At 33.3% G+C, this 27,590-nt stretch overlaps 2 protein-coding genes across 8 annotated transcripts; both read left to right on the plus strand.

The window, feature by feature from the left end:
• Positions 1 to 529: 529 nt before the first annotated feature.
• LOC25496647 (disease resistance protein RUN1) lies at positions 530 to 17,373 on the plus strand. 7 transcript variants are annotated; one of them, XR_005646588.1, is made up of 12 exons: positions 530 to 886; positions 1,463 to 5,041; positions 5,277 to 5,351; positions 5,569 to 6,664; positions 6,801 to 7,019; positions 7,160 to 7,741; positions 7,832 to 8,613; positions 9,315 to 9,464; positions 10,681 to 10,735; positions 13,237 to 13,512; positions 15,479 to 15,729; positions 17,306 to 17,373. XR_005646588.1 is itself a non-coding variant. In XM_013597281.3 (8 exons), exons 2-7 carry the CDS (start codon positions 4,536 to 4,538, stop codon positions 8,606 to 8,608), a joined length of 3,255 nt encoding a protein of 1,084 aa, XP_013452735.2. In that variant the 5' UTR covers positions 530 to 886; positions 1,463 to 4,535; the 3' UTR covers positions 8,609 to 8,613; positions 9,315 to 10,121. The 7 variants fall into 7 exon arrangements, 1 of the variants encoding a protein (XP_013452735.2); XR_003012938.2 differs by lacking the exons at positions 15,479 to 15,729; positions 17,306 to 17,373 and having other exon boundaries at positions 13,237 to 13,640; XR_003012937.2 differs by lacking the exons at positions 10,681 to 10,735; positions 13,237 to 13,512; positions 15,479 to 15,729; positions 17,306 to 17,373 and adding an exon at positions 9,791 to 10,121 and having other exon boundaries at positions 1,463 to 1,589; positions 2,724 to 5,041.
• Positions 16,772 to 22,989, plus strand: LOC25496650 (toll/interleukin-1 receptor-like protein). Its single transcript, XM_039834961.1, has 6 exons — positions 16,772 to 17,740; positions 17,927 to 19,031; positions 19,131 to 20,000; positions 20,096 to 20,805; positions 21,296 to 21,465; positions 22,441 to 22,989. The coding sequence occupies exons 1-2, from the start codon at positions 17,235 to 17,237 to the stop codon at positions 18,321 to 18,323; spliced, it is 903 nt and encodes a 300-aa protein (XP_039690895.1). The 5' UTR covers positions 16,772 to 17,234; the 3' UTR covers positions 18,324 to 19,031; positions 19,131 to 20,000; positions 20,096 to 20,805; positions 21,296 to 21,465; positions 22,441 to 22,989.
• Positions 22,990 to 27,590: the final 4,601 nt, after the last annotated feature.

Genomic DNA, 27,590 nt, shown 5'->3' on the forward strand with positions numbered 1-27,590 from the left:
GTGTAAAGTCGCTTCTGGTTTTTGTCTATAATAATGGTGTCTGAATGATTGGGATATATGGAAGTGGAGGATTGGGTAAAACGACACTTACTCGAGCAGTTTATGATTTGATTGCTGATCAATTTGAAGGGTTGTGTTTCCTTCACAATGTGAGAGAAAATTCAATTAAATATGGCTTAGAATATCTCCAAGAGAAGCTCCTCTCCAAATTAATCGGATTGGAATTTAAGTTCGGAGATGTTAGTGAAGGGATTTCAATCATAAAACACAGGCTACGTCAAAAGAAAGTGTAATCGCATGTAAAAATTCAGTTATTTTATCTTTGGAATTTTTTGTAAGGAAGGACAAATGGTAATTCTGCATAAGACTTTTCGTGACTAAAACATATTATTACCAGACTACGGGGAAAGAAATATTTCGCTTAAAATATTTACGATATTTTATCGGATATTTTAGTTTGAAGAAGAGTGTAGAAAAGGGCATTTTGGACATTTCTTACATAAGGATATAAATAAGACAAAACATGAAATTTCTACACTTTTTCTCCATCTTTCTCTCTCCAAATTTCAGATTTTTCTTCTCTCTTCCTCTCCTCACCCAATCCACCAAAAATCATTAATTCTTCATGAAATCATCATGAAAATTGTTTAAGAGTGTCCCTTGTAGTGATTAGTCCAAGAAATAAGCTTCAAAATTAATCTCTCTTCCTTCAAATCAGCCATCTACCCATCCTTCTAGACTTTGGGAAAATTTCATTTGCAAGCAAGAGGGAAAGAGTTCAAGAGAGGAAATTCATGGTGGTGTTTTGTTTGGTTGCTAGGTTCAAGGTTTGAAGTGGAATCTCAAGTGGGAAGCTTATTCTAGTAAGGGTTTTATTTTAAACAAGGTGAGAATCCTATATTTAAGCTTGAATTTGAATTGTTATAGATTGAATTGTTGATTAAGTTAATGGGTATGTGAATTGTGTGAGAAAGTTTGAATTTCTATGATAATTTTCATGTTAGAGTAGCTTGGTTCATGAAATGAGATAATTAGAGAATTGTTGTTGAAGATCATTGTTAATGGTTTGTTGTTGATGTAAGAAAGATGAGTTGGTGATCAAAATGGTGTATTATTGTTAATGGTGATTGTACTTGAACATTATGAAAATTGGGTAAAAATTTGTATGGCATATTGGTATTATATTCGTCATATCTCTTTCTGTGTAATCTGGAATTAAGTAATTGTTGAAGTCTCGGATTCTACACTTATTTCCCTTCAGTTCGGATATAAACTTTGCATGATTCGGATTAAGAATGGACTCAGAAAACGCATTTAAAGTTTGTAAAATTCTGCTGAAATTTACTTACGGGTTTGAGATAGATTTTTTCCGAAATAAGCTAAAGCGTTAATCTAAGTTGGGTGAATGACTCCAGAACTTAATATGTATGTTCAAAGGGCTGAATAAGTGTTTGTTTTCAAGTTGAAATACAGAAAGTTAAAAGCAGAAAAGATAACCCGAAATCAGCCGTTTTGCAGAAGCGTGATTATGAAGCTGACAGAAGTTATTTGAGACCTAAATGGTGTAGAGAATTCAGGAAAATGCTAAGGTGAGTTCCTTTAGCTTAGAACCCACCTTTGGGGATCAATTATAATTATGTTAGATTATTGAGATAACATGAATAATTAGACCATTTTTATGATTACTTGCCGATTGTGCAAGCATGACTATCATACCATATGAATGGTACATTTGAAACAGAATAGATATGAGATTGTAGAATGATTATTTTTGAATTAGGTATTCTTATTTTTTTATTCTAAAATCTCATTTATGTTAATAAAATATGTTTATGCTAGTATAAATGTTGGATGGGAATTCTATCAACGCAATTGATGTAAATAATTATAGTAATCATTTGAAAGAAAATTGTAATGTGAAAAAAAAAATTGAAATGAGTAACATGCTCATAGAAAGAAAAAAAATTGAGAAAAACTCCGTTTGCTACAACGAAGAGATAATGTAGCCTGAGGTACGGCTCATAGTAACGAATGTGAAACTCCGTTTGCTACAACGAAGAGATAATGTAGCTTATGAGGTACGGCTCATAGTAACGAATGTGAAACTTCGTTTGCTACAACGAAGAGATAATGTAGCCTATGAGGTACGGCTTATAGTAACGAATGCGAAAACTCCGTTTGCTACAACGAAGAGATAATGTAGCCTATGAGGTACGACTCATAGTAACAAAATGAAATAGTTACCATTCGCCACAATGAATAGGCAATATGATATATACGCACATAATGAAATGTATAACTAATGATATGAAATTTTAAGTCAAGAATTATTCGGTTAGTATTTGAAAAACTTGTATTTTTCAATTATGGAACCATGGAAAAATTCTAAGGACCCTCCAACATGAATACTAACATAGCATACACATATTAACATGAAAATTATGTTTAGAATGAATTAGCTACGAAGTAATATTTTATGGGCATTTTGCCAATCATTGGAAAATGAGGAATTTTAGTTACGGAACTCCGGCTCAGTTAGCCCAAACTAGTTGTTATCATAAAAGAATCAGAGACATACTCAGATAAGTATGTCAAAGTATAAGTTATACCAGAATACGATATATTGGATAAGTATGTCAAATTATTCTTGAACTATAATTACAACCTATATGCATATACTCTTTCCAAAGTGAATCATGACCTTTCGTTTCCCTTGCTGACAGAATTAGTGAATGTTGCAAGTATAGTACTTAATGTCCTCATCAGATGAGACTTGATATAAGATCCTATGGAAGGTGATTTCGCAAGTCTAAAATATTGATTGAATCTTCTGTTTTTATTTGCATGGATTTACAAGAATACGTATAGCTTGTAGAATCGACACAATATTTGAACTCTCATAACTGCTTTATAATGAGTTTCTGCATGTTTATCATGAGCATACCAAACACCTAGACATTGACTCCAACTTAGTGCGTGAGAAGATTCAGGCTGGAGTCATGCGTTTGCTCCCCATCACCTCTCAACACCAGACAACTGATGTTTTTACCAAAGCAGAAGGACCTAGGCAATTTCATGATTGCATTGTCAAGCTTGGGATGGTAGATAACTACCAACCTCCAGCTTGCGAGGGGTTATTAGCATACCAAGAAAAAGAGAAAGAAATAACAAAAGAATCCTAGCTTGGCGCGCAAGTTACCTACTAACTAAATTTGAATTTACTTGTAATTTCATTTGCATTTCACTTTCATTTAGTTAGTTAAGGTAGTTATTGTGAACTGACATTACCAGACTGTATATAAGCACTTATCATGAGAAGTCTATATTTTACCCATTTTCCAGAGGTCTGTACTACAATGCCCCATCAAAAGCTCCCATTCTTAACATTTTATTTATTTTTATTCAAACTTGCATCTGGCATATAAAAAATCTGGATCCTTCTACCTTTTTAGTTATACTTATGAAACTATTAACCATATATTTTCGAATAACTTTCATTTATCAATTAAAAAACCAAATAAATAAAGATATAAAATTGACCAAAAAAATAAAATAAAGATATAAAACATTTTCGTGAGCATAACATTTTCAGCACTATAAAGTTCCAAGCCAATAGCTTAGAAAAATCCTATGAAAAAATTGGAAGAGTTCTTAAACTGGCTCAACCATGCCAACAACTTTCTGTCTAAGAATTCATGAAACCTGAGATGTTAACATAATAAGAAGCAAAAATTGGAATATTAGTTAGAAGAATAAACTTGTGCATGTATAATATTTCAACCGACAGAATCAAGCATTCTGATTTTTTTTCTTTCTTTTTTAATTAATTAAATGTGATCCAAATATCCTGCAAGATTCACACGGATTTAAGGTAATGATCAAATGATAACCACTCATCCAACTCTTGCACGTGAATATGCAAAAACAATGTGAATATGACAAAACAATATTTGTGTGAGTTAACTCACGCAGGTGTTAATTTCAGCGCGAGTTAACTTACGCAGCATGATTTATGTCACACATGTGTAAAGATTAAATTAAGTTTTTTTTACATTTGCGTTAGTTATCTATTTATTTTTTATTTTTGATCTGAATCATTAAATTTAATAGGCCCACCAATTGTTATTCTAGACTCACTTGTATATTATATCATTCATTACACTTTGAATATTGTGTTTGTCCTCACCAAAAGGAAGTTTCATAGTAAATAAACTAACACCCATAAAATAATCATCCAACGTTAGCCCCCGGCATCTAATTCTTTGATACAATTATTATATTAATGTGTGATTGATTGGTCCACACGTATAAAGGAAGAAATTCTATCAAACTTCACATTTGTCAAAGTTTGAATTCTCATTTTTATGTTCAGTGATAGAGGATTGTTTTTTACACTTGAAAATGGTAAGGAAGTTCTTTCACACTTGAAATTTTTATATATAGTCACATATTACAGACACCAACAATAACATACGCACTCATCCCTATTCTATACTCTCAAATACTTATCTTCAACTAATTTGTTATCAATTATCATGGCTATGCAATCACCATCCTCTTCCTCTTCAATTTCCTATCAATTCAAATACCAAGTGTTCCTAAGTTTCAGAGGCAGTGACACTCGGTACGGTTTCACTGGAAATCTCTACAAGGCTCTTACTGACAAGGGAATCCACACCTTCATTGATGATCGTGAACTTCAAAGAGGGGACGAAATCAAACCATCACTTGACAATGCTATCGAAGAGTCTAGGATTTTTATTCCTGTGTTTTCTCCCAACTATGCATATTCTTCATTTTGTTTGGATGAACTTGTCCACATCATTCACTGCTACAAAACAAAGGGTCGTCTCGTTTTGCCCGTCTTCTATGGCGTGGATCCTACTCACATACGGCATCAAACTGGGAGTTATGGCGAAGCACTTGCTAAGCATGCAAAGAGGTTCCATAATAATAATACATATAATATGGAGAGGTTGCAAAAATGGAAGATAGCTCTTGCACAAGCAGCTAACTTGTCTGGAGACCATCGTCATCCTGGGTAGCCTACTTCACTTCAATCTTGTTTTGCCTTCATATATGCTTTATTTCTTCAATTCTTATTCCCCAATCATTCCATATTAATGCTTAAAAGGGAAACACAATTTTTTGTTTATATATTTAAACAAATATTAGGTATTTGTATATCAAAACATTTAGAATTGTATGACATAATTGTTAAGATATAAATGTGATTATTTTTTTATTTGTGCAACAAATCTTGTTGGCATTAATAGATATGAATACAAGCTTACTAGGAAGATAACTCTTGACCAGACACCGGACTCGTCAAGCGACCATTGTAGTCAAGGGTACTCTACTTCACTTGAATCTTGTTTTGCCTTCTTTATTTTATATTCCTAAATCATTCAATCTTAAAGCTTAAATGGGAAAAACAATTTATATATTCTTAAACTAAAATTAGTTTTTTTATAACTCAACAATTAAAATTTATAATATAATTATTAATACATGAATGTTATTGTCATGTTGATGTTTCTACTAACATATCTAGCTGGACATGAACAGATATGAATATGATTTTATTGAAAAGATAGTCAAATACATCTCCAACAAGATCAATCGTGTGCCCTTACATGTTGCTAAATACCCTGTTGGATTACAGTCTCAACTACAACAAGTGAAATCACTTCTTGATAATGGATCTGATGATGGGGTCCATATGGTTGGAATGTATGGGATTGGAGGCTTGGGCAAATCAACACTTGCAAGAGCAATCTATAACTTTGTTGCTGATCAATTTGAAGGTTTATGTTTTCTTCATGATGTGAGAGAGAATTCAGCTCAAAATAACTTGAAACATCTCCAAGAGAAGCTCCTTTTTAAAACAACTGGATTGGAAATTAAGTTGGACCATGTTAGTGAGGGAATTTCAATCATTAAGGAAAGGCTATGTAGAAAGAAGATTCTTTTGATTCTCGATGATGTAGACAGTATAAGGCAACTGGATGCTTTGGCTGGAGGGCTTGATTGGTTCGGACGTGGAAGCAGGGTCATAATTACCACTCGAAACAAACACCTACTAAGCACTCATGGGATAAAAAGCACACATGCAGTAGAAGGGTTGTATGGGACAGACGGTCATGAATTGTTGAGGTGGATGGCTTTTAAAAGTGACAAAGTTCCTTCAGGTTATGAAGACATTTTAAACCGTGCAGTTGCATATGCTTCTGGCCTTCCGTTAGTTTTAGAAATTGTGGGTTCCAACTTGTTTGGAAAGAGCATAGAAGAATGGAAGTATACATTAGATGGGTATGACAGGATTCCCAATAAAGAGATCCAAAAGATACTTAAAGTGAGCTATGATGCTTTGGAAGAAGAGGAGCAGAGTGTCTTTCTAGATATTGCTTGTTGCTCGAAAGGATGTGGATGGAGGGAGTTCGAAGATATGCTTCGTGCTCATTATGGCCATTGCATAACACATCATCTAGGAGTGTTGGTTGACAAATGTCTCATATATCAATCTTATGGTGATATGACCTTACATGACTTGATAGAGGACATGGGTAAAGCAATCGTCCGACAAGAATCACCTAAAGAGCCTGGAGAACGAAGTAGATTATGGTGTCAAGATGATATATTTCATGTTTTAAAAGAAAACAGTGTGAGTAAGATTGATATCTATGATCAATTTATTATTTAGTTTTAATACTACTTTGCTCTTTTTGGAAATATATGTAAATTTCTCTATATCTTATTTTTATTGTGGTTGATTCATGTTTTTCTTTTTTGTTAAAAAGGGAACTAGTAAAATTGAAATGATATATATGAATTTTCCCTCTATGGAATCCGTAATAGACCAGAAAGGAAAGGCCTTCAGGAAGATGACAAAACTCAAAACACTTATCATTGAAGATGGTCGGTTTTCTAAAGGTCTCAAGTATCTTCCAAGCAGTTTGAGAGTATTGAAATGGAAAGGATGTTTATCGGAGTCTCTATCAGCTAGTTTTTTGAACAAGGCAAGTGAAATGATTTCATTTTCTAATTGTATATATTTATAAACTCACAATGATTTTGTTTATGTCAACAAAGAAGTCACTATGAGAGTATAGTGTTTGATTTTTAATTTATTTATTGTTTCTTCCTTGTGTTTATGCAGAAGTTCCAGAATATGAAAGTATTAACATTGGACGAATGTGAACATTTAACACATATACCCGATATCTCAGGCCTTTCAAATTTACAAAAGTTGACATTTAATTTTTGTAAAAATTTAATTACAATTGATGACTCAATTGGGCACCTAAATAAACTTGAACTAGTAAGTGCATCCTGTTGCAAAAAGCTCGAGAACTTTCCACCCTTATGGTTGGTATCTCTTAAGAATTTGGAACTCTCTCTCCACCCTTGTGTTTCGGGAATGCTGAGGTTCCCAAAACATAATGATAAAATGTATTCAAATGTGACAGAGCTTTGTCTCAGGGAATGCAACCTCTCAGATGAATATCTCCCAATAATTCTCAAGTGGTTTGTTAATGTGAAACATCTAGACTTATCGGAGAACGTCGGTATCAAAATTCTTCCTGAATGCCTTAATGAATGTCACCTTCTTAGGATCCTTAATTTAGATGGCTGCGAGTCTCTTGAGGAAATTAGAGGGATTCCACCAAATCTAAATTACTTGTCTGCAACGGAATGCTTATCATTGAGTTCCTCAACTAGAAGAATGTTATTAAGTCAGGTTTGTTGTGGTTTTTTCTTGCAATAGTATAAAACACATAGTATTTTATATATAATTGATAATGTAATATATTTTATTCTAAACAAACAGAAAGTACATGAGGCTGGATGCACCAATATTCGTTTCCATAACGCCAAAGAGGGGATTCCAGATTGGTTCGAGCATCAAATCAGGGGACACAACACAATTTCTTTCTGGTTTCGTAAAAAGATCCCTTCTATTACTTCTTTTCTTTATTTTAAAGGAGAAGATATGATTGCAGGTGTCCATTTGTTTGTCAATGGATATGAATGTCCTTTAGAATCATGTGAATATTTATTGTGTGGATCTTACTCGTTTGCGGGCTTGTACACAAAACATGCATATTTGTTTGATCTGAAATTGGAAGAAAAGATTAAATGCTGTGGGATTAAATTTGAGTCTGAAATGGACAAAACACTTTTAAAAAATGAATGGATCCATGTGGAGCTTAGGTATAGAATTATTTACGATAAGATTAAAATATTAAGGAGTGCACAAATGGGAATCCATGTGTTGAAGGAGAAAAGCAACACAGATGAGGATGTCATATTCACCAATCCTTATCGTCACTTCGACAACAAATGGATTGATGGAAATGGGGCTTTCAGAGATTATAGCAATACTTCATTATCACAGTTTGAGCCTCCTCTGAAAAAGCAAAGATTGGTGGAAATGGGAGTTTCAGAGACAGAAAGTTTGCAGCAGCAGCAACATCTAGCTTTACTGTCACAGCAACAACAAATGGCTTTATTACCACAGCAACAACGTATAACTGTTTTGTCAGGCATGTGGAATTTGGTGCTGAATGAAACAAAAGAAAAGGAACAACATGACTGGATTCCTTAGTCAAGGTACATCATTATCGTTATTATCGTTAAGATTATGTGGAGGATGCTTTGTAGAACAAACACTTCTCATTGAAGGCATGACTGGTATGCAACATGTGTCCGTGTACAACACCAACACGATACCGCGACACATGCGATTACATCTAAATATGTTATTTTTTTAAATTACTATCGGAGTCGATGAATCAGTCACTATCAAGTCCAGTGTCCATGTCCGTGTCAGTGCTTAATAAGGGGGATAATTTTTCCCTCTTGATTTATAGAAATTATAAATAAAAACATTTTACACAAAAAGCTTACCAATTATTATTTTTTTAATTTTCCTCCCTTTCCTGATGGTTGAAAATGTCGAAATGAAGGCTTTGAAAGAGTTTGCAACTTCACAAAGTTCAACAAGTAGACTACCTTAATTTAAATTTTAGCATATAAAGTTTACATTTGATGTTGAATTCTTCATAAGTTATTGTATCTTGATGTGGGATTTTAAATGGACCTTTTGAGTGAAATTTAACGTCATTGCCATTGAAACATGATACATAGTTGATATTCCACTAACTTATAAGCACGCAGAAGGTTTACAGTGATCTAAATACTTTGCTTATATCGATATAATTTCTTAGCTTATATATATCGGTCGTCTCTGTTGCAGCATAATTGTATATTATGTTACTTATCACATCTACTTGAATGCTTGTGCCCTGCAGAAAGGAGAAGCCATATCTATCAACTTGTTGTTTAACTATTACATAAGGGTGCTTCAGAGACATCAGAAGCAATCGGGTCTAATGAAAGGTTGGCCACTTTCACACAACATCTAATAAATAGTGCCGAATCCAAGATGAATGGTGTTACAAGTAAGATCCTTATACTTCGAAAGCATAAATGCTTTTAATCATAATCTTTATGAAAGATCATTTGAAAAAGACCGTTAATGTAAATGAGTAGCTTTTGTCCGACAGGTAGGGAGATACAAACTTCATCTTATAGTATAAAATGAGGAAGTGATGTTTTTAACATCTTCCTTCAATCTCCCTATCCCCTTTTTTAAATAACATTCTCTCTCGCAGAGTTGAACATGAAGAATCCATTCCCGATGATTTCAGCCTGTCGTCGGTAATTTACGCAACTTTTCTCTAACCAAAACTAAGTATTTTTTTGTTCTTTGACTGTACATTGTCAGGAAACCACATTTAGTCATCTGGCTCTCTGCATTGTCATGCAAGATGTCTAGAGGTTGCTTGCACAACAAAATCCGTTGGCTGTTCGAATGGGAAGTGAGTAATGATATGCATTACATCTCAGTTGGAGTGCTTTGAGAATTTCAATCTTATGTTATGGTACTCATGCGTTTAGCTATATATAGCTTTGTAACCATTGATCAACTAAGCAATAATAATACATTTTTCTAGTTTGATAATATGGTATCAGATTTTCCCTCAAGGGAAAGTTTGTTACGGTCCTTGTAACCGTTTTCCGTTGTGCCTTGTAAATGAAGCTTTGTTGAATCTTCATCTTCATCCTTCTTTTTCCGCCATTTTTTGTTGCTCTATTCTACAACAACTCTCGTTGATTTTGCGAAGAAGTTTCTGATTCTTCTTCATTGTTGAGTTTTGTTTTCACTTAACTTGTTTTTCTCAGTTCTTTGATTTTGCTCCTCTTCTCTGATTTGTCTTTCGCCATTGTTGCTACTTCATCTTCTTCATTTTCTTTCTCATGGCGCGTAACAACAATCTGACTCTGAATCTGCGTATTTTGTTCATCCAAGTGAAGGTCCAAATTCTGTTGTAGTTTCCCCCAATTTCAATGGTTCTAACTACCTCGCATGGAGTCGTTCTATGCAACGTGCTTTAGGTGCCAAGAATAAGCTTCCTTTCATCAATGGAACTCTTCCCGTGCCTGATATTGATGATCTGAACCGTAACGCTTGGGAACAATGCAATCACCTCGTTCATTCTTGGTTAATTAACTTGGTTTCAGATTCAATTGCACAAACAATTGTCTTTCTAGAGTTAAGTAGTTAATAGCCTAAACACAGTATTAATGGTTAATTAATATCAATCTTCTCTACAGCAGCAACCATCTACCAGGGCCTCCAGCTGCATACCTTCCTAAATGAATGTTACAAGTAAGATTCTTATCCTTTGAAACCATAAACGCTTTTAATCATAATCTTTATGAAAGATCTTCTGAAAAAGAAATTGATGGCTATACAATAGTAATATATTTATAAAAGTGCATGACTTGTCATTTCTTAGAAAGTATGAAGACAGTTATAAAAATCTGTATCTTTTGTCCAACAGGTCAAATTAGATACAAATTTCATCTTATATCACACTGAAATAGATAATTCAAAGAATTAAAAATTGCAAAAAAAATATATGTTTTGGAAACATTTATATGTATGAACTTGATGGTATAAAGAAGGCCTTTTTCCTATCAAATTTTCTTTTGATTTGTGAATGGAAGTAGAAAATTTCCTTTTATCTGCTACTCCATATATTTTTTCTTCCAAACTGATACTCCATTTCTATTTAAAGTATCTCATGAAATAATATTTCCTTTATTGTTATGAGTTGTAAATCATTTAAAATGAATTTCATTTTTGTTTTTCTCATTTTGACCGTAACATTGTAGAATTTTTTGTTTTCTACATAATGGTTTATATGACAATTTCAAGAGTGGATCCTCTCATGTTGGAATAAACATAAGGAAGTTATGTTTCAAATTTAGGCTTTGTTTGCGAGTTTAAAGGGAAGGAAAGGAAAGGCTAAGGAGGGGAAGGGAAGGAAAGGGAGGGAAGGGAGAAAGAAGGGAAAACCTTCCCCTTGTTTGGGAGTTAAAAAGCCAATAAGGAAAGGAGATGGAGGGTTTATTTTATAATTTTACTATTTTACCCTTTTTCCTCTTAAAATCAATACATTGTTATACTTTGTAATTTAACTTCTAATTTATTCAAAACAACTTAACTCATGAAAAACAAATTATTACGATCTATTTTTAAAAAATAACTTATTGAAAACAACTTATTTATAAAAAAAAAAGCTTATTACAATCACTTTTTAAAAACAACTTATTTATACAAAACAACTTATTACGGCATCTTTTTAAAAAACAGCTTATCTTATAAAAACAAATTATTACGATCTTCTTTTAATAAACAACTTATTTATACAAAACAGCTTATTATGACCTCTTTTAAAAAAAACAACTTATTCAAAACAGCTTAGTACGATCTCTTTTTCAAAAAGAACTTATCCAAAACAACTTATGTATACAAAACAGCTTATTACGATCTCTTTTCAAAAAACAATTTGTTCAAAACAACTTATTTATAAAAAACAACTTATTACAATCTCTTTTTCAAAAACAACTTATTCAAAACAGCTTATTTATGCAAAAACAGCTTATTACGACCTCATTTTCAAAAACTGCTTATTCAAAACAACTTATTTGTGTAAAACAGCTTCATACGACCTCTATTTCAAAAACAGCTTATTCAAAACAGCTTATTTATACAAAATAGCTTATTACGACCTCATTTTCAAAAACAACTTATTTATAGAAAACAGCTTATTACGACCTCATTTTCAAAAACTGCTTATTCAAAACAACTTATTTATACAAAACAGCTTATTACGATCTCATTTTCAAAAAAACCTTATTCAAAACAACTTATTTATGCAAAACAGCTTAATACGATCTCTTTTTCAAAAACAACTTATTCAAAACAGCTTATTTATACAAAACAACTTATTACGACCTCATTTTCAAAAACCGCTTATTCAAAACAACTTATTTATACAACAAACAGCTTATTACATCCTCATTTTCAAAAACCGCTTATTCTAAACAACTTATTTATACAAAACAGCTTATTCTAAATAAGTTGTTTTGAATAAGAGGTTTTTGAAAATGAGGTTGTAATAAGTTGTTTTGTATAAATAAGTTGTGTTGAATAAGTTGTTTTTGAAAATGAGGTCGTAATAAGCTGTTTTGCATAAATAAGTAGTTTTGAATAAGCGGTTTTTGAAAATGAGGTCGTAATAAGCTGTTTTGTATAAATTGAATAAGCGGTTTTTGAAAATGAGGTCGTAATAAGCTATTTTTTTTTATAAATAAGCTGTTTTTGAAAAAGAGATCATATTAAGCTGTTTTACATAAATAAGTTGTTTTGAATAAGCGATTTTTAAAAATGAGGTCGTAATAAGTTGTTTTGTATATATAAGTTGTTTTGAATAAGCAGTTTTTGAAAATGAGGTCGTAATAAACTGTTTTGTATAAATAAGTTGTTTTGACTAAGTTATTTTAAAAAAGATTGTAATAATTTTAGTAATGTATAAAATTGGAATGTTGAATTATTAAGAGGGCAAAATTGTCAATTTGTATGTTTAACCCCCCAAAATCCTCCAATTTGGGGGAACTTTAAAATTGGATAAATGAAGCCGTTCAAAACCCCCCAAAACCTTTCCTTTGTTTTTTTAAAACTCGCAAACAAGGGTTTACCACTCCATAAGCCTTTCCTTCCCTCCCCCTCCCCTCCAAAACCCAACTCGCAAACAAAGCCTTAGGCAACTTTTCTCTAACCAAAACAAAGCATTTACTTGCTCTTGGAATGTACATTTTCAGGAAGCCATCTGTAGTCATCTGGCCACTTGCATTGTCCTCAACATGTCTAGAGGTTGCTCGCAGCACAGAATCCGTTTACTTGTTCCAAAGGGCAGTGAGTAATGCTATGCTTCGCAGCTCAGTTATACTGGTTGCAGAGTTTTGAGAATTTCAATATTAGTACACAAATTGGAATCCGTATAGAAAGAGTAATCAGATGAAGATCCGAACTCGGAAGTTTCCGAGACAGAACTTGTGTAGCTGCAACAACATTGTATGGCTCTTGTGATTAATAAGGTATTCTTGTGTAAAAACACTTTTCTCCCAAATCTGTTTTCTGAGACAGAACTTGTGTCGCATAAACAGCAAATGTATGTATGATTCTGACAGATGGTTAATGTCAAATCTCTATTCAATGATGTTAACTTCCATTTCTCAAATAAAGTGTTTGATTATTAATTATAACTAGACATTGAATATTCTCTTAAAAAAAAAAAAAGTATTGTAAACATTATATTATAATATCTTTTTAAATATAGTTATAGGACATCATCTCATAATATATGGTACGTAACACAGTAGTTGGACATAAACACCATCAATCCTACAAAACATTTGTACCATCAAGAATGGTTACAAAGACTAAGCCAAAAGCCATTAAAACGAGAAAAAACTAGGAATTAAGACCACATCCAAAGAGAAAAACCACTAACTGCAGCTGCTAAAAACTAATTAGTGCGTGGTTAACAGAGCAATCACTAGAGTTCACCCCCCACTGAACCAAAAACCAAAGTCAGGGAATTCTAAACAAACACAGAATGTGAAACCAGCAACTTATTCATAAGTAAAAAAAAACAATAACAGCCAGCTTTACACATGCTAATCTTATTGGAAGTGAGTAGGAAATGGTAAAAGCACATTACTTTGTAATGAACTATGGGAAGGTAACCAACGAATCAGTTTCTATTTCCTGAACTGTACATATTGGCTGCTGACAGATGCAATACAATGTCGCAGAAGCACAAGTTTGGTTTTGGTTCTGGCGGTGAAATCTGAATTGGAATGAGATCATAATGGTGGAAAATTTACTCCTGAAGCAACCTGTATCAAAGGTTGTTAAATGGTTTCCGGAGAGGGAAACAGATTCTCGGTGAAAGGATGTTATCAAGAGTAGTGAAATTTTGTTTTTCACGATGATTTCGATGATGAATTATTGGAAGATTTCCTATGGACATTCCTTGACCCAATCCCTTAAACATTTCATCCCGGTCAAATCTTCGTAGTTCCGTTCACTGATGCAGTGGTGGAAACATCACAACACCCGACCTTCAGCTTCAGTATCCCTGGTATCTGCATCCTAATCTTTGATCAGTGCAGATATCTTTCTCTGGTGGCGATTCCCTGCTACCAATAGATCACATCAGTATGATATTGATTTTCAGGTTTCCTTGTTTTTTAAACCTATACTACAGAATAGTTTTTTCTGTCTGTTTACTTTATTCACAAATGTTAGTGTCCATGCCTAACTATTTGTTCTATGATAAAGAAAGTAGTGACCGTTATTTGAAATAATCTTCTTAATATATTTAGCTTCTCATTGAATCATTTATTGTTTTAACAGAAGCAAAAGAACAAAAGGTTATTTTGAACAATATGCAGGCACAGTCACTCTTGATACATTTAAGTTTGGATATGTATATAAGTAAATTTTAATCAAATATTAACAGTGAGATGTTATATATTCTGGACACTTGATGATTTGATCTATATGAAAAACAATTCCTTGCAATAATTTTTTTGTTCATATGCCAAACAAAACTGAAGAGAAAGGCTATATTATTGAAAATTTAGGTATGCAGGAACATGTGACATCCAGAATCCATCAGCATGATAAAAATATTTCAAATAGTCATTTTCAACTGTATTGTTGGAAGTGGTAAGATATTGTGAATATGTGATAAGAAACTCAAAGACACAAATAATATTATGCTTGCTAGGATTGGTGAGAGAGAGAGAGTTAGAAAGACTGCTAGGATAAATATTCAAGTCCAGTGGTTGGTTCTGTGCTAGTATAATCATCAAGTGCTCTGGAGAAAATTAGAGAGAGTTACCTCTTTTCTTTGGGATGGTGAACTTATTTTTTATTTTAAATTGTGTTTTTTAGGTCAAGTAAATGAATTTTTATCTCAAATTAAAATATTCCTCTGATCCTCTTAAATTGAAAAATTAAGTTCATGTCATAAACAGTTTTCCATGGCTATAGCTTGTAGAACAAACGAAGGCGCCACCGTCCTCCGAAGATCCAAAATCTTCACTCTTCCCTATCATCACAAACTCTTCTCTTACGTTCCTCTATGGTTCAGCAACACGACAGCGATGAAAATCTCTTACCTCCGATGAAAAGGAGAGAGAGGAGAGGAAGACAAGCAACAAGAAGAAGCGGAAGCTTGATCGGTGTTATGAGAGAATTGGGTTCAAGGAAGTCGCGTGTTAGAGCTTTGGCTAGTTATGAAGGTATATTGGATGGAGCAATTAAAATTTGAATTTAAGTTAATGGTTTTGGTTATGATTTTAATTATTGCTGTTTCTGTAGTCTATTTGGTGCTGTTAGGCCTAATCATGCTTTTAATGGAATTTTGAATCTTAATTAACTATTTATGGTTTGTTTCGATTGACTTAATTGAGCTTATAAACTGATAGAAGCACTTGTGAGACTGTTGTTTTAAATCGACTTATAGCTTATTTGAATGCAACTTAACTTATATGAAAATGATTTGACATTATTTTATGTAGTGTACCAGGTCAAAAAGGTTATGGTTGGATGGATTTCTCAAACTAGTCTGTCCTTACTAGTAATTAAAGATATCTTTGATCTAGAAGAATTAATGTGTGATAAAGAACTAAATCTAAGAACCGACATTTATGAAATCCTTCTGCAAGAGTCGTGACCCTTTAATTTGTTCTCTAGAATCCGACTTAAAGAACTGCTATTGGTCAGATATAATGTGATCTAGTGTTAGATATGATGCATTCTAATATATTTTTGGAATTTGCTGTTTTTACATGCTTAAGTTTAGGACCATGCTCCCGTAAAAAAAAAAATTTACTACCATGCTTATAGGATTGTGCTATTCTTGTTGAGAAACTAGTTTTCAGCTTTATGTGATTTTTGAGGTCCTTTCATATTGATGTTTCCCTCAAACTTTTACCTTTATTTCCTTTCTTCTTCTTTAAGACATTCACATTGCTTTATAGAAATGACATGGTAGGAGAATGTAGGAAAAGTGATGGTTACTTACTTTTACTGAAGATATCAAATGGGAAGGAAGTTACCCACTTGGTGATAGCCTCTAACCAAACAAAATTAGAGGGCCACACAATATATGTCATTCTTGTCCAAAATAATTGTCTAATTTTATATTTCCTTCTACAATATCAGGGAAGTCTTAATGTCTCTTTTACTATTAAACCTTTACTATTTATTATTCTATTTTTTAAAATTCTTTTAACTTCTGTTTCTCATATAGTTAATGAAGAATGATTTTGTAAAGTAACTCAAAATAACTACATTTATTATAGTTTTTGTGAAATTGTAAAATGGCTTTTAATTTGAAGGGGTGTTTCAGTGATATCATTGAGTGATTGGGGACCACACGGATAATTGAAAGGAAAGCAACATGAAACCGCGACTTCATTCTGACGTTGACTTCAAGTCAACCTCTCTTTTTCCAACACAACAAACTAATGGTTCTGCAATGAGTTTCACAAAAGAAAAAGTTGAACAATAATTCATCATTTTAGCAAAAGCGACAGTAGAAAAAAATAGGATGTGGTACAATAAATGTGTGACTGGTCCACACGCATATAGTAAAACTGTGAAGGATGTTTCACTATTAATGTTAAAAATGGACACTCATAAATAACTCTTACTGCAAACTCATTTCCTGCTTTTGGTTTTTACAGATCCTGATACTAAATCAACACTCCTAACTGAAATACTATCGCTGCCATTTACTCTCATGGCTATGCAATTACCATATTCTTCCTCCTCTTTCGTCTCTAATGATTTCACCTACGACGTGTTCATTAGTTTCAGGGGCACCGACACTCAATTCGGTTTCACCGGTAACCTCTATAAAGCTCTTTCTGACAAAGGAATCAACACCTTCATTGATGACAAGGAGCTTAAAAAAGGGGATGAAATCACACCTTCGCTCCTCAAGAGCATTGAAGAGTCGAGGATTGCCATTATCGTTTTCTCTAAGGAATATGCTTCTTCTTTGTTTTGTTTGGATGAACTTGTCCACATCATTCATTGCTCCAATGAAAAGGGTAGCAAGGTTATTCCTGTTTTCTATGGCACCGAACCTTCTCATGTGCGAAAACTAAATGACAGTTATGGTGAAGCGCTTGCTAAGCATGAAGATCAGTTTCAAAATAGCAAGGAAAACATGGAGTGGTTGCTGAAATGGAAGAAAGCTCTTAACCAAGCTGCTAACTTATCTGGCCACCATTTCAATCTTGGGTACCCTTTTTTATTTATATCTTGTTTTACCCCACCACCCTCCCCTAAATGTTTTCTATTTTTCTATCATATAGTAAACAATTAGGTCATTGTTAGTTAAAACAATTTTAATTGCAATATTATATATCAATACATATACGTGATTGTTATTCTGATACATGTATTTAAATATTCATGATTGGACAGAAATGAATATGAACGTGATTTTATTGAAAAAATAGTTACAGACGTCTCCTACAAGATCAACCACGTTCCTCTACATGTTGCTGATTACCTTGTTGGACTCAAATCTCGAATATCAGAAGTGAACTCACTTCTAGACTTGGGGTCTACTGATGGAGTCTGCATAATAGGAATCCTTGGAACCGAAGGAATGGGCAAGACAAAACTTGCTCAAGCAATTTATAATTTGATTTCTAATCAATTTGAATGTTTGTGTTTCCTTCACAATGTGAGAGAAAATTCAGTTAAACATGGCTTAGAGTATCTCCAAGAGCAGATCCTCTCCAAATCAATCGGATTTGAAACTAAGTTTGGACATGTTAATGAAGGAATTCCAGTCATAAAACGAAGGCTATATTAGAAGAAAGATTTGTTGATTCTCGATGACGTTGACAAAATAAAGCAATTGCAGGTTTTGATCGGACAGGCTGGTTGGCTTGGTCGTGGCAGCAGAGTAATCATCACCACTCGAGACAAACAATTGTTATCATCTCATGGGATTAAATTTTTTTACGAAGCATATGGTTTAAATAAGGAACAAGCTCTTGAATTGTTAAGAACAAAGGCTTTTAAAAGTAAGAAAAATGATTCAAGCTATGATTACATTTTAAACCGTGCAGTTAAATATGCTTCTGGCCTTCCATTAGCTTTAGAAGTAGTGGGTTCCAACTTGTTTGGAAAGAGTATAGCAGAATGTGAGTCTTTATTAGATAAGTATGACAGAATTCCACATGAAGATATCCAAAAGATTCTTAAAGTTAGCTATGACGCTTTGGATGAAGAACAACAGAGTGTCTTTTTAGATATTGCTTGTTTCTTTAAAGAGCGTAGAAAGGAGTTTGTCCAAGAGGTACTTCATGATCATTATGGTTATTGCATAAAAAGCCACATTGGAGTGCTAGTTGATAAATCTCTTATAAAGATTAGTTTTTATGGTGGGGTGACATTACATGACTTGATAGAGGATATGGGTATAGAAATCGTCCGACAAGAATCACGTAATAAGCCTGGAGAACGCAGTAGGTTGTGGTGTCATGACGATATAGTTCATGTTTTACAGAAAAACATAGTGACCATGACTTTGCTCTTTTTACACTTAATTACATGTACATGTTCTCTATATCTTATTTGTATTGTCATTGATTAATTTTATTTTTTTTGTTAAAAGGGAACTAGTAAAATTCAAATGATATATCTGAATTGTCCCTCAGAGGAACCTGTAATAGAGTGGAATGGAGAGGCCTTTAAGAAGATGACAATCTCAAAACACTTGTCATAAAAAGTGGTCAATTTTCCAAAAGTCCTATGTATATTCCAAGTACTTTGAGAGTATTGATATGGGAAAGATATTCTTTGAAGTCTCTATCATCTAGTATTTTTAGCGAGGCAAGTGAATTTTCCAATTGTGCATATTTATAAATTCACTATTAGATTTTAGTTTTTAGTTACTTATTTCTTATTTTTTTATGCAGAAGTTCAACTATATGAAAGTCTTGACATTGAACCATTGTCACTATTTAACTCATATACCCGATGTCTCAGGTCTATCAAATTTTGAAAAGTTCTCGTTTAAAAAGTGTAAAAATTGAATTACAATTCACGATTCGATTGGGCAGCTAAGTAAACTTAAAATCTTAAATGCAAAAAATTGCAACTCGCTAGAGAGTTTTCCACCCTTACGGTTGCCCTCTCTTAAGCAAGTGAAACTCGCTTATTGTAGGAGTCTCAAGAGTTTTATAGTGATTCTATAGTGATTTCAAATGTGGATCACGTTCTTCTCAACCAAAGCAACTTATCAGATGAATGTCTCCCAATACTTCTCAAGTGGTGTGCTAATGTGAAATTGTTATACTTATCTGGTAACAATTTCAAAATTCTTCCTGAGTGCCTTAGTGTATGTCACCTTCTTAGGATCCTTAATTTGGATGAATGCAAGGCTCTTGAAGAAATTAGAGGGATTCCACCAAATCTAAATTACTTGTCTGCAATGGAATGCGATTCATTGAGTTCCTCAAGTAGAAGAAGGCTATTGAGTCAGGTTTGTTGTTGTTGTTTTATCTTGCCATAGTATTTGTTATATAGTATTTCATATATATTTGATAATGTGTAATATATCTTATACTAAACTAACAGAAACTACATGAAGCTGGATGCACTGATATTCGTTTTCCAACCAGAACAGAGGAGATTCCAGATTGGTTCGAGCATCAAAGCAGGGGACATGGCACAATTTCTTTCTGGTTTCGTAAAAAGATCCCTTCTATTACTTCTATTCTTCTTTGTCCTGGAACCGGGCAGATTTCAGAAGTCGATTTGTTTGTCAATGGCGATGAATGTTATGATTCTAATTATTTATGGTGTGGTTCTAACTTTATGGCGAGTCCAGACTCAGAACATGCATTTTTGTTTGACTTGAAATTGGAAGAACAGATTGACTTACAGTATGAAGTGGACTTAGCAGAATGGACTCATGTGGAGCTTAAGTTGACGATTGAGGATGATTATAGTGACACGGAGGAGAATGATATTAGTGAGGATGAGAAGATTAATATATTAAGGAGTGCACCAATGGGAATCCACGTTTTAAAGGAGAAAAGCAACACGGAGGAGGATGTGATATTCACCAATCCTTATAATAGAAAGAGAAAATTAGATGAATATCTGAATGCTTCATTATCACAATTTGAGTCTCCTTTGAAAAAGCAAAGATTGGTAGGAGTGGGAGTTTTAGAGATAGAAATTTTTCAGCAGCAACATCTAGAAGCTTTACTGTCAGGCATGCGGAACATGGTGCTAACTGAAACAAAATAAAAGTAACACCAAGGCTAAATTCCTTGGTCCAGGTACATTATTATCATAATTATAAACTGATTAATTGTTTCTATTTGCAGAAGTTTTTCAAATGATTGAGACTTGTTTAGTCGCTGACATATGTTTGCATCCAACACCGAAACATGTGATTAAATTCAAATATGTTATTTTCTCAATTTCCTATCCATGTTGAGGAAACAGTGTCGAGTCCATTGTCATCTGTGTCAGTGTGGGAGATGTTTTTTTCCCTCTTGTCTGATAGAAATTTTAGAAATTAAAAATGAAATTTTTTTTACACATAAAGCTTACTTATAGTGAGTATATACGTTTCATGAACCTCTATTAATCTAATTAGTTATGATTCATATTTAACTTTAATGTGAAGTATATAATGTGATTGCAATTGAAACTTGATACATTACTGTAAAATTAACACGAGGTTTACAGTGAGCTAAATGCACAGATTAGGCAGGTCATAGAAGCTTTTTGTCTGTTCATCAATGTCAATCTTTTCTGTTGCAGCTATAACATAAGGATTCTTCAAATTTATCATAAGCAATCAGTTCTGATAAAAGTTTAGGAATCCATCTCTCGGTCCGACTATATTCCTTCAATCCGGGTGTAGTGGAAGTTGGGGACTTTCACACAACATCTATTAGATTGCGTCGAATCCTAGATTTATGTTGTTACAAGTAAGATCCTTATACTTTGAAAACATAAATGCTTTTAATCATAATCTTTGTGAGAGGTCTTTTAAAAAAGAAATTGATTATTATCCCACAATATTATATTTCTAAATATGCATAACTTGTCATTTCTTAGGGAATATGAATACAGTTAATGTAAATGTGTTGCTTTCGTCCAACAGGTCAAATTAGATACACACTTCATCTTATATTATAGATCATAGTATTACACAATAAAGTATCTGCAACTGAGAAGCATGAGAACACAGTGACTTGCAGTACAAGCAATTGAATTAGTATAGTACAATATGATATTTTGTATAGTACACTTGAGATTAGATAGTACAATTCACAAATGTACATATATTATGATGTACTCTCATTTCAATCTAATGAATAAATTCTACTTTTCACTATTTCTTAATACATGGATAGTTCCAAAGATTAAAAATTGCAAAAAAAAAAAAAAAAAAAAAAAATTCTGCTGTGAAAACAATTATATGTATGAACTTGATGGTATGATCTGGCAAATGGAAATGGAGAATTTCGTTTCATAACTCAGTTTTGGTTTTGTACTTCCAAGCATGAATTTACAAAATGGTTAACGATTTCTCTTTATTGTATCTCATGAATTAACATTTCCTTCATTCGTATGACATATAGTCGTTTAAATTGATGAAATGAATTTCATTTCATTTTCTCACTTTGACTGCACGTTTCCTTTTTAAAACTGAAACATGTTAGAACTTTTGTTATCAATACTGGATCTTCTCATATTGAAATAAAGTTATAAACATGACAAAGTGATGTTGGTAACATCTTCCTTCAATCTCCCTATCCCCATTTTTAACAACTTTCTCACTTATAACATTGAACATAGAGAATCCATTCCCGTCAATTTCAGCTTGTTGTCGATAATTTACGGAGCTTTTCTCTATCCAAAACTAAGCATTTACTAGTTCTTTGACTGTACATTGTCAGGAAACCATCTGTAGTGATCTGGCTATTCGCATTGTCATGCGGGATGATGTGATTGTTCAAGAATGGAGGATGTTTGAAAATTAATGATATGCTTTGAATCTCGGTTGAAGAGTTTTGAAAATTTCAATGTTGAGTAATATATGCATTGTTCAAGAAGAAAAGAAGAATGGAGGATGATGTGATTTTCATCAATCCTTACAGAGAGAGTAAATCAGATAAGGATATCAGAGTTTCTGAGACAGAACTTGTGTAGACGCAACAACACTGTATGGCTCTTGTGTTTACAAGGACCATATTTTCATCACTAAACATGTTTTTTTTCCGCATTTGGCAGAAAAGTGATTTGTCCAGCTAGCCACATAATAGAAGACGCTGAAGTATTCTTGTGTTTCGTTAAAGTCTGGGTTTGTAATAAATAGAAAGTCTATTTTTTTTTATTCGTATTTTTCCTTTTTATTGGATCAACAATGCACTACTCATGTTCATATGATTAAATTGATTTTAGGAATACAAGTGTTTCTACATACTGTGATATTGACAGATGGTTCATCACAATCTCAGTTCAATGATGTGAACTTCCATTTCAAAAATTTGGATGCATAGTTTAAATTTTTTTATAATTTTTTTAGTTCAACTGTTTGATCGTTAGTTACCGAAATATTACATTATGGTATTTCAATGTAATGTAGATTGCATTTCAAAACAAGTATAGTCACACTCTATAGAGGGAGATTTCCACATCAAAGGAAAAAAAGTAAATAAATATCCAAATGTGTGTTTGTATTGTGAGGAGTACTAGCAATAACACAGCCTTTAACACGCATTTGCGTTTATAATTCTGGGAGAAGAGTTTTGGAGTGAGGATAGTAAGAACATGTGCGAGGAAAACTCTTATGTCTTGCAAAAGATATTTCCTTATGGATCGGATTGTCTATCACTGCATAGAGCTGATCAAGCTGTCACAGGGATTCCCCTATATGTAACTTTATGTCGTCATCTGTTGATGCAATTCATATTTACTTGTGTATGTTAACGTTTCTCTTTTTTCAAATTTATTCGGTGAATGTTTTTTCGTTTTCATATTTACTTGCCAAATTTCAGAATTTTGATCCATAACGTCCATTTACGCACTTTTAGTCGGAGGATTACTGTAATTACCATGATCTGATTCTTTGGGTTAGGCAGTAAATTTGCTTTATTCACAACCTGTTCATGTTATTCACAATTTTTACAGCATAACATATGTTACTTGGGGTTAAGCTCTTTATTAATTCTATAAATAAATGGATGCATAACAAGGACTCCAATAGTATAGATTTTAAATTCGTAGGCAATCTTTTTATAAATGGATACACATGTAGTTTCGTTAACAATGTCAATCATTTCTATCTCGTGATAGTACCAGATGACACATATCTAAGGATTGTATATCAAACTTCTTCTAGCAGAAGCACAAAGACTAAAGATTTGTTCTTTTAATGGCAAAATACTACGTACAGTCGCTATTGAAACCTTTTAATCAAGTTGTTAATTAGTAGTTGGATGCAATAGGCATACACAAAAGGAAACAACAAATAAAATGAATTTCATGAAACTTAAATAATGCATATTGTTGGAAGTGATGAGATATTGTGATTGAAACTAAAAGAGACAAAAAGAATGACGACAAGTTTAGAGGGAGTATGAAAACTGTTGTGTTGTTCTGGAAAACAAATGTTCTTTTTGCTGAAAAGACAGAGTTGTTCTGTTTTTGTTCCTATTATGATTGTTGCTATTATTAATACTAGATATTGTGATCTTTGTTCCTATGCATCTACACTCTTTCCAAAGTGGATATCCTTCACTACTTTTTTTAAGTAGTAATATGAGATCCTTTTGCAAAGTGGATATCCTTTTATAAGTAGTGAATGTTGCAAGTATAGTACTTAATATATTGTTGTTGTTCTCATCAGATGAGACTTGATATAAGATCCTATGGATGGTGATTTTGCAAGTCTAAAATATTGTTTGAATTTTCTGTTTTTATTTGCATGTATTTACGAGAATAGGTATAGCTTGTAGAATCGACACAATATTTGAAGTGCTTGTATTTGAATGTGTGAGAGTTAACTTAAAATCAGGAATCTGGAGAAACGTGCCACGATGGAGAAGGAACGTGCAACGATTGTTGAAACAAGATTCTGAAGCAGTCACTGGAAACTTCGTGCAACGATGGAATCGTAACGTGGCACGATGGTACGTTGAAGGAAATAACAGAAACGTATTTTCAGGGAAGATTTATTCCATATTTTAAGGGTTACTTTCCACTATAAATATAAGTCTTGTATCAGATGAGAAACAGAATAGAAAACAAGGTTTAGAAGCCAACATACAAACTAGGGTTTATAGAGAATTTCTCTTGCCCACAACACTAGGGTTGGGATTGTTTTGATTCACCTCGAACAAATCACTATTAGGATTGAGTCTCTTGGTCACAGGAAGATGCTGGGACTTGGGTAGAATTAGGTTGGAAGACTAATTCTTGTAACTCAATATCTCTTTGTAAAGAAACTCATATCATTATAGTTGAACGGAGAGCTGCTCTCCCCCAGACCAGGTCATCTTTACACCGAACTGGGTAAACAAATTCTTGTGTTCTCCTTCTTCCTTCTATCTCTTACTGTTTACTTTTGTTTGAATTATTTTCTATCCGCTTGATTTCATTACTTGGTATTAATTTGCTCCACGCATCAAGTTTTATTGGTGTGCTTTTACAACTAATTCACATCACTATTTTCTAAAATTATACATATTCTATCACACCCCCGCAGTCGAAGCGGGAGGCTCGCGTATGCTGAGACTGTCTCTAAAATCTTGAAATAGTACTAGGGGAAGACCTTTCGCGAAAATATCGACAATTTGATATCGTGAGGGGACATGTAGAACACATACTTGTCCACGAGCCACTTTTTCATGAACGAAGTGAATATCCATCTCGATGTGTTTAGTGCGTTGATGTTGAAAAGGGTTCCCAGATAAATATATCGCACTAACATTGTCACAGTAGACCATGGTAGCCTTGTATATAGGACAATGTAACTCCAAAAGTAGGTTGCGTAACCAACAAGACTCAGATACGACATTGGCAACACCTCAGTATTCGGCTTCAGCACTAGAACGAGATAATTAGGGCTGGAAATGAGTCGAGTCGAACCTGTCTGTGCTCGACTCGTTAAGAATTGGCTCGGTTCGAACCTCGTTTCGAGTTTGACACGAACTTTTTTTTTCACCTCAAGTTCGGCTCGTTTAAAGTTGACGAACAGGTTGGTTCGGCTCATTAGGTTCATTTCGTTTGTTCAAAGCACATTAGTTTAGAGGGTTAATAGACCTTTACCCCTGTAATATAGGTCACTTTTGGTTTTCCCTCTGTAAATTTTTTTTTGTCAGATTTCATCCTTGTAATTTCTTTTTGTTTTAGAATACCCCCATAGGCATGCTGACTGTGCCTTTTATATGATGTGGCATGATGCGTCACCTTTTTCTGATGACGTGACGCGCTGACTGTATCATTATTTTAATAAGTACACGTGGCATTTGTGATTTTTTTTTTAAATAAAAATAAAAAAATTTCTTAAAAAATTTTTAAAAACGAAAAAAATTTACAAAATAAATAAAATTTTTAAAAAAATGGAAAAATTAGTAATGATTAAAAAAATAATGAAAAAAATTATAAAAAAAATCTGGAAATATATAAAAAAATTGTGGAAAAGATTAATATATATATATTGAAATTTTCAAATTTTTTTTTCCAGAATATCATATTTAAAAAAAAAATCGAAAAAAAATTATACAGTCAGTGTGCCATGTCATCAAAAAAAGGTGACCCAACAATCCACATCAGCAAAAATGCACAGTCAGCATGCCTAGGGGGTATTCTAAAACAAAAAAAATTTACAAAGATGAAATCTTACATAAAATTTTTACAGGGGAAAACCAAAAGTGACCTATATTACAAGGGGAAAAGACCTATTAACCCTATTTTAGATATGGAAATGAGTAAAGCCACTTGAACGACATAACTCAAAAGTCAAAGAATTTAAATTTTTGACCCATAAATATATTAGAATTTATACCAATTTTTAAAGGACTCGATGAGGCTATTATTACACATAATAAGTAACACTGGTATGCAACCACCAAATCTCAGATAATGTGGGTTGGCGGCATTTGGAAGACCACGAGAGTAGATTGTCACAAAGAAATACACAATAACGAGAAGTAGATCTCCTGGTATCTAGACATCCGCCCAAATCAGAATCTGCGTAGGATATCAAGGATGTAGTGGATGAGGGATAAAGATGCAGTCCATACTGACGAGTTCCTTGAACATAGCGCAGGATGCGCCTGAGAGCTTGCATGTGATCATCTATCGGATTATGCATAAATAAACAAATCTATTGTACTGCATAGGAAATGTCAGACCTAGTAAATGTGAGATATTGTAGAGCTCCAGCAAGGCTGCGATAGAGAGATGGGTCCTCATATGGGGTGGTACTTTTGGTGCTAAGCTTCGGTTTTGTGTCGACTAGGGTAGGACACGGCTTACACGAGGACATGCCAACACTTTCAATGATCTCTTCTGCATACTTTTTCTGAGATAAAAATAGACCATCAATGTATCTTGTGACTGCAATACCCAAGAAATAGTTAAGGGACCCCAAATCGAACCAAACCAAACCGCATATTTTTTTACCTTACGGTTCGGATGACTTTTAACCTCAAAACCAAACTAAACCTCACCGTGAACACCTCTACATTGAAATACCATAATGTATTATTATTATAGTTAATAATCCAAGAGAAGACCCGTACTTTTGATGGGGCACAAATTTCTCACACATTGGATAGTAACTAACTCACCCTTTTAACTGAGGTTGGATCTAGAGGAAGGAGTTTGGTTATCACAACAAAGTGAAACAATATTTGAATTCTGACTATAACAGGTGTCCATATTTAGTATCCGGCGCGATTAAAATAGAAATACTTTTGGTGGAAGGGATCCTATGAAAAAAAAAAAAAACAGTTTATGATTAACTACCATTTACTTTTGATCTACTCTTCAATTTATTTATATTTACTTTTGATCTGAATCATTAAATTGAACAGGCCTT

The sequence above is a fragment of the Medicago truncatula genome, chromosome 6 (genome assembly GCF_003473485.1).
Source record: "Medicago truncatula cultivar Jemalong A17 chromosome 6, MtrunA17r5.0-ANR, whole genome shotgun sequence".
In the NCBI taxonomy this organism is placed as follows: domain Eukaryota; kingdom Viridiplantae; phylum Streptophyta; class Magnoliopsida; order Fabales; family Fabaceae; genus Medicago; species Medicago truncatula.

Coding starts and splice junctions, on each gene's coding strand:
- LOC25496647 (XM_013597281.3), top strand. CDS start 4,536: ATGGCTATGCAATCACCATCCTCTTCCTCTTCAATTTCCTATCAATTC. Junction 6,665..6,800: donor ATGTTTTAAAAGAAAACAGT/GTGAGTAAGATT, acceptor TTTGTTAAAAAG/GGAACTAGTAAAATTGAAAT. Junction 7,742..7,831: donor GAAGAATGTTATTAAGTCAG/GTTTGTTGTGGT, acceptor CTAAACAAACAG/AAAGTACATGAGGCTGGATG.
- LOC25496650 (XM_039834961.1), top strand. CDS start 17,235: ATGGCTATGCAATTACCATATTCTTCCTCCTCTTTCGTCTCTAATGAT. Junction 17,741..17,926: donor GGCCACCATTTCAATCTTGG/GTACCCTTTTTT, acceptor ATGATTGGACAG/AAATGAATATGAACGTGATT.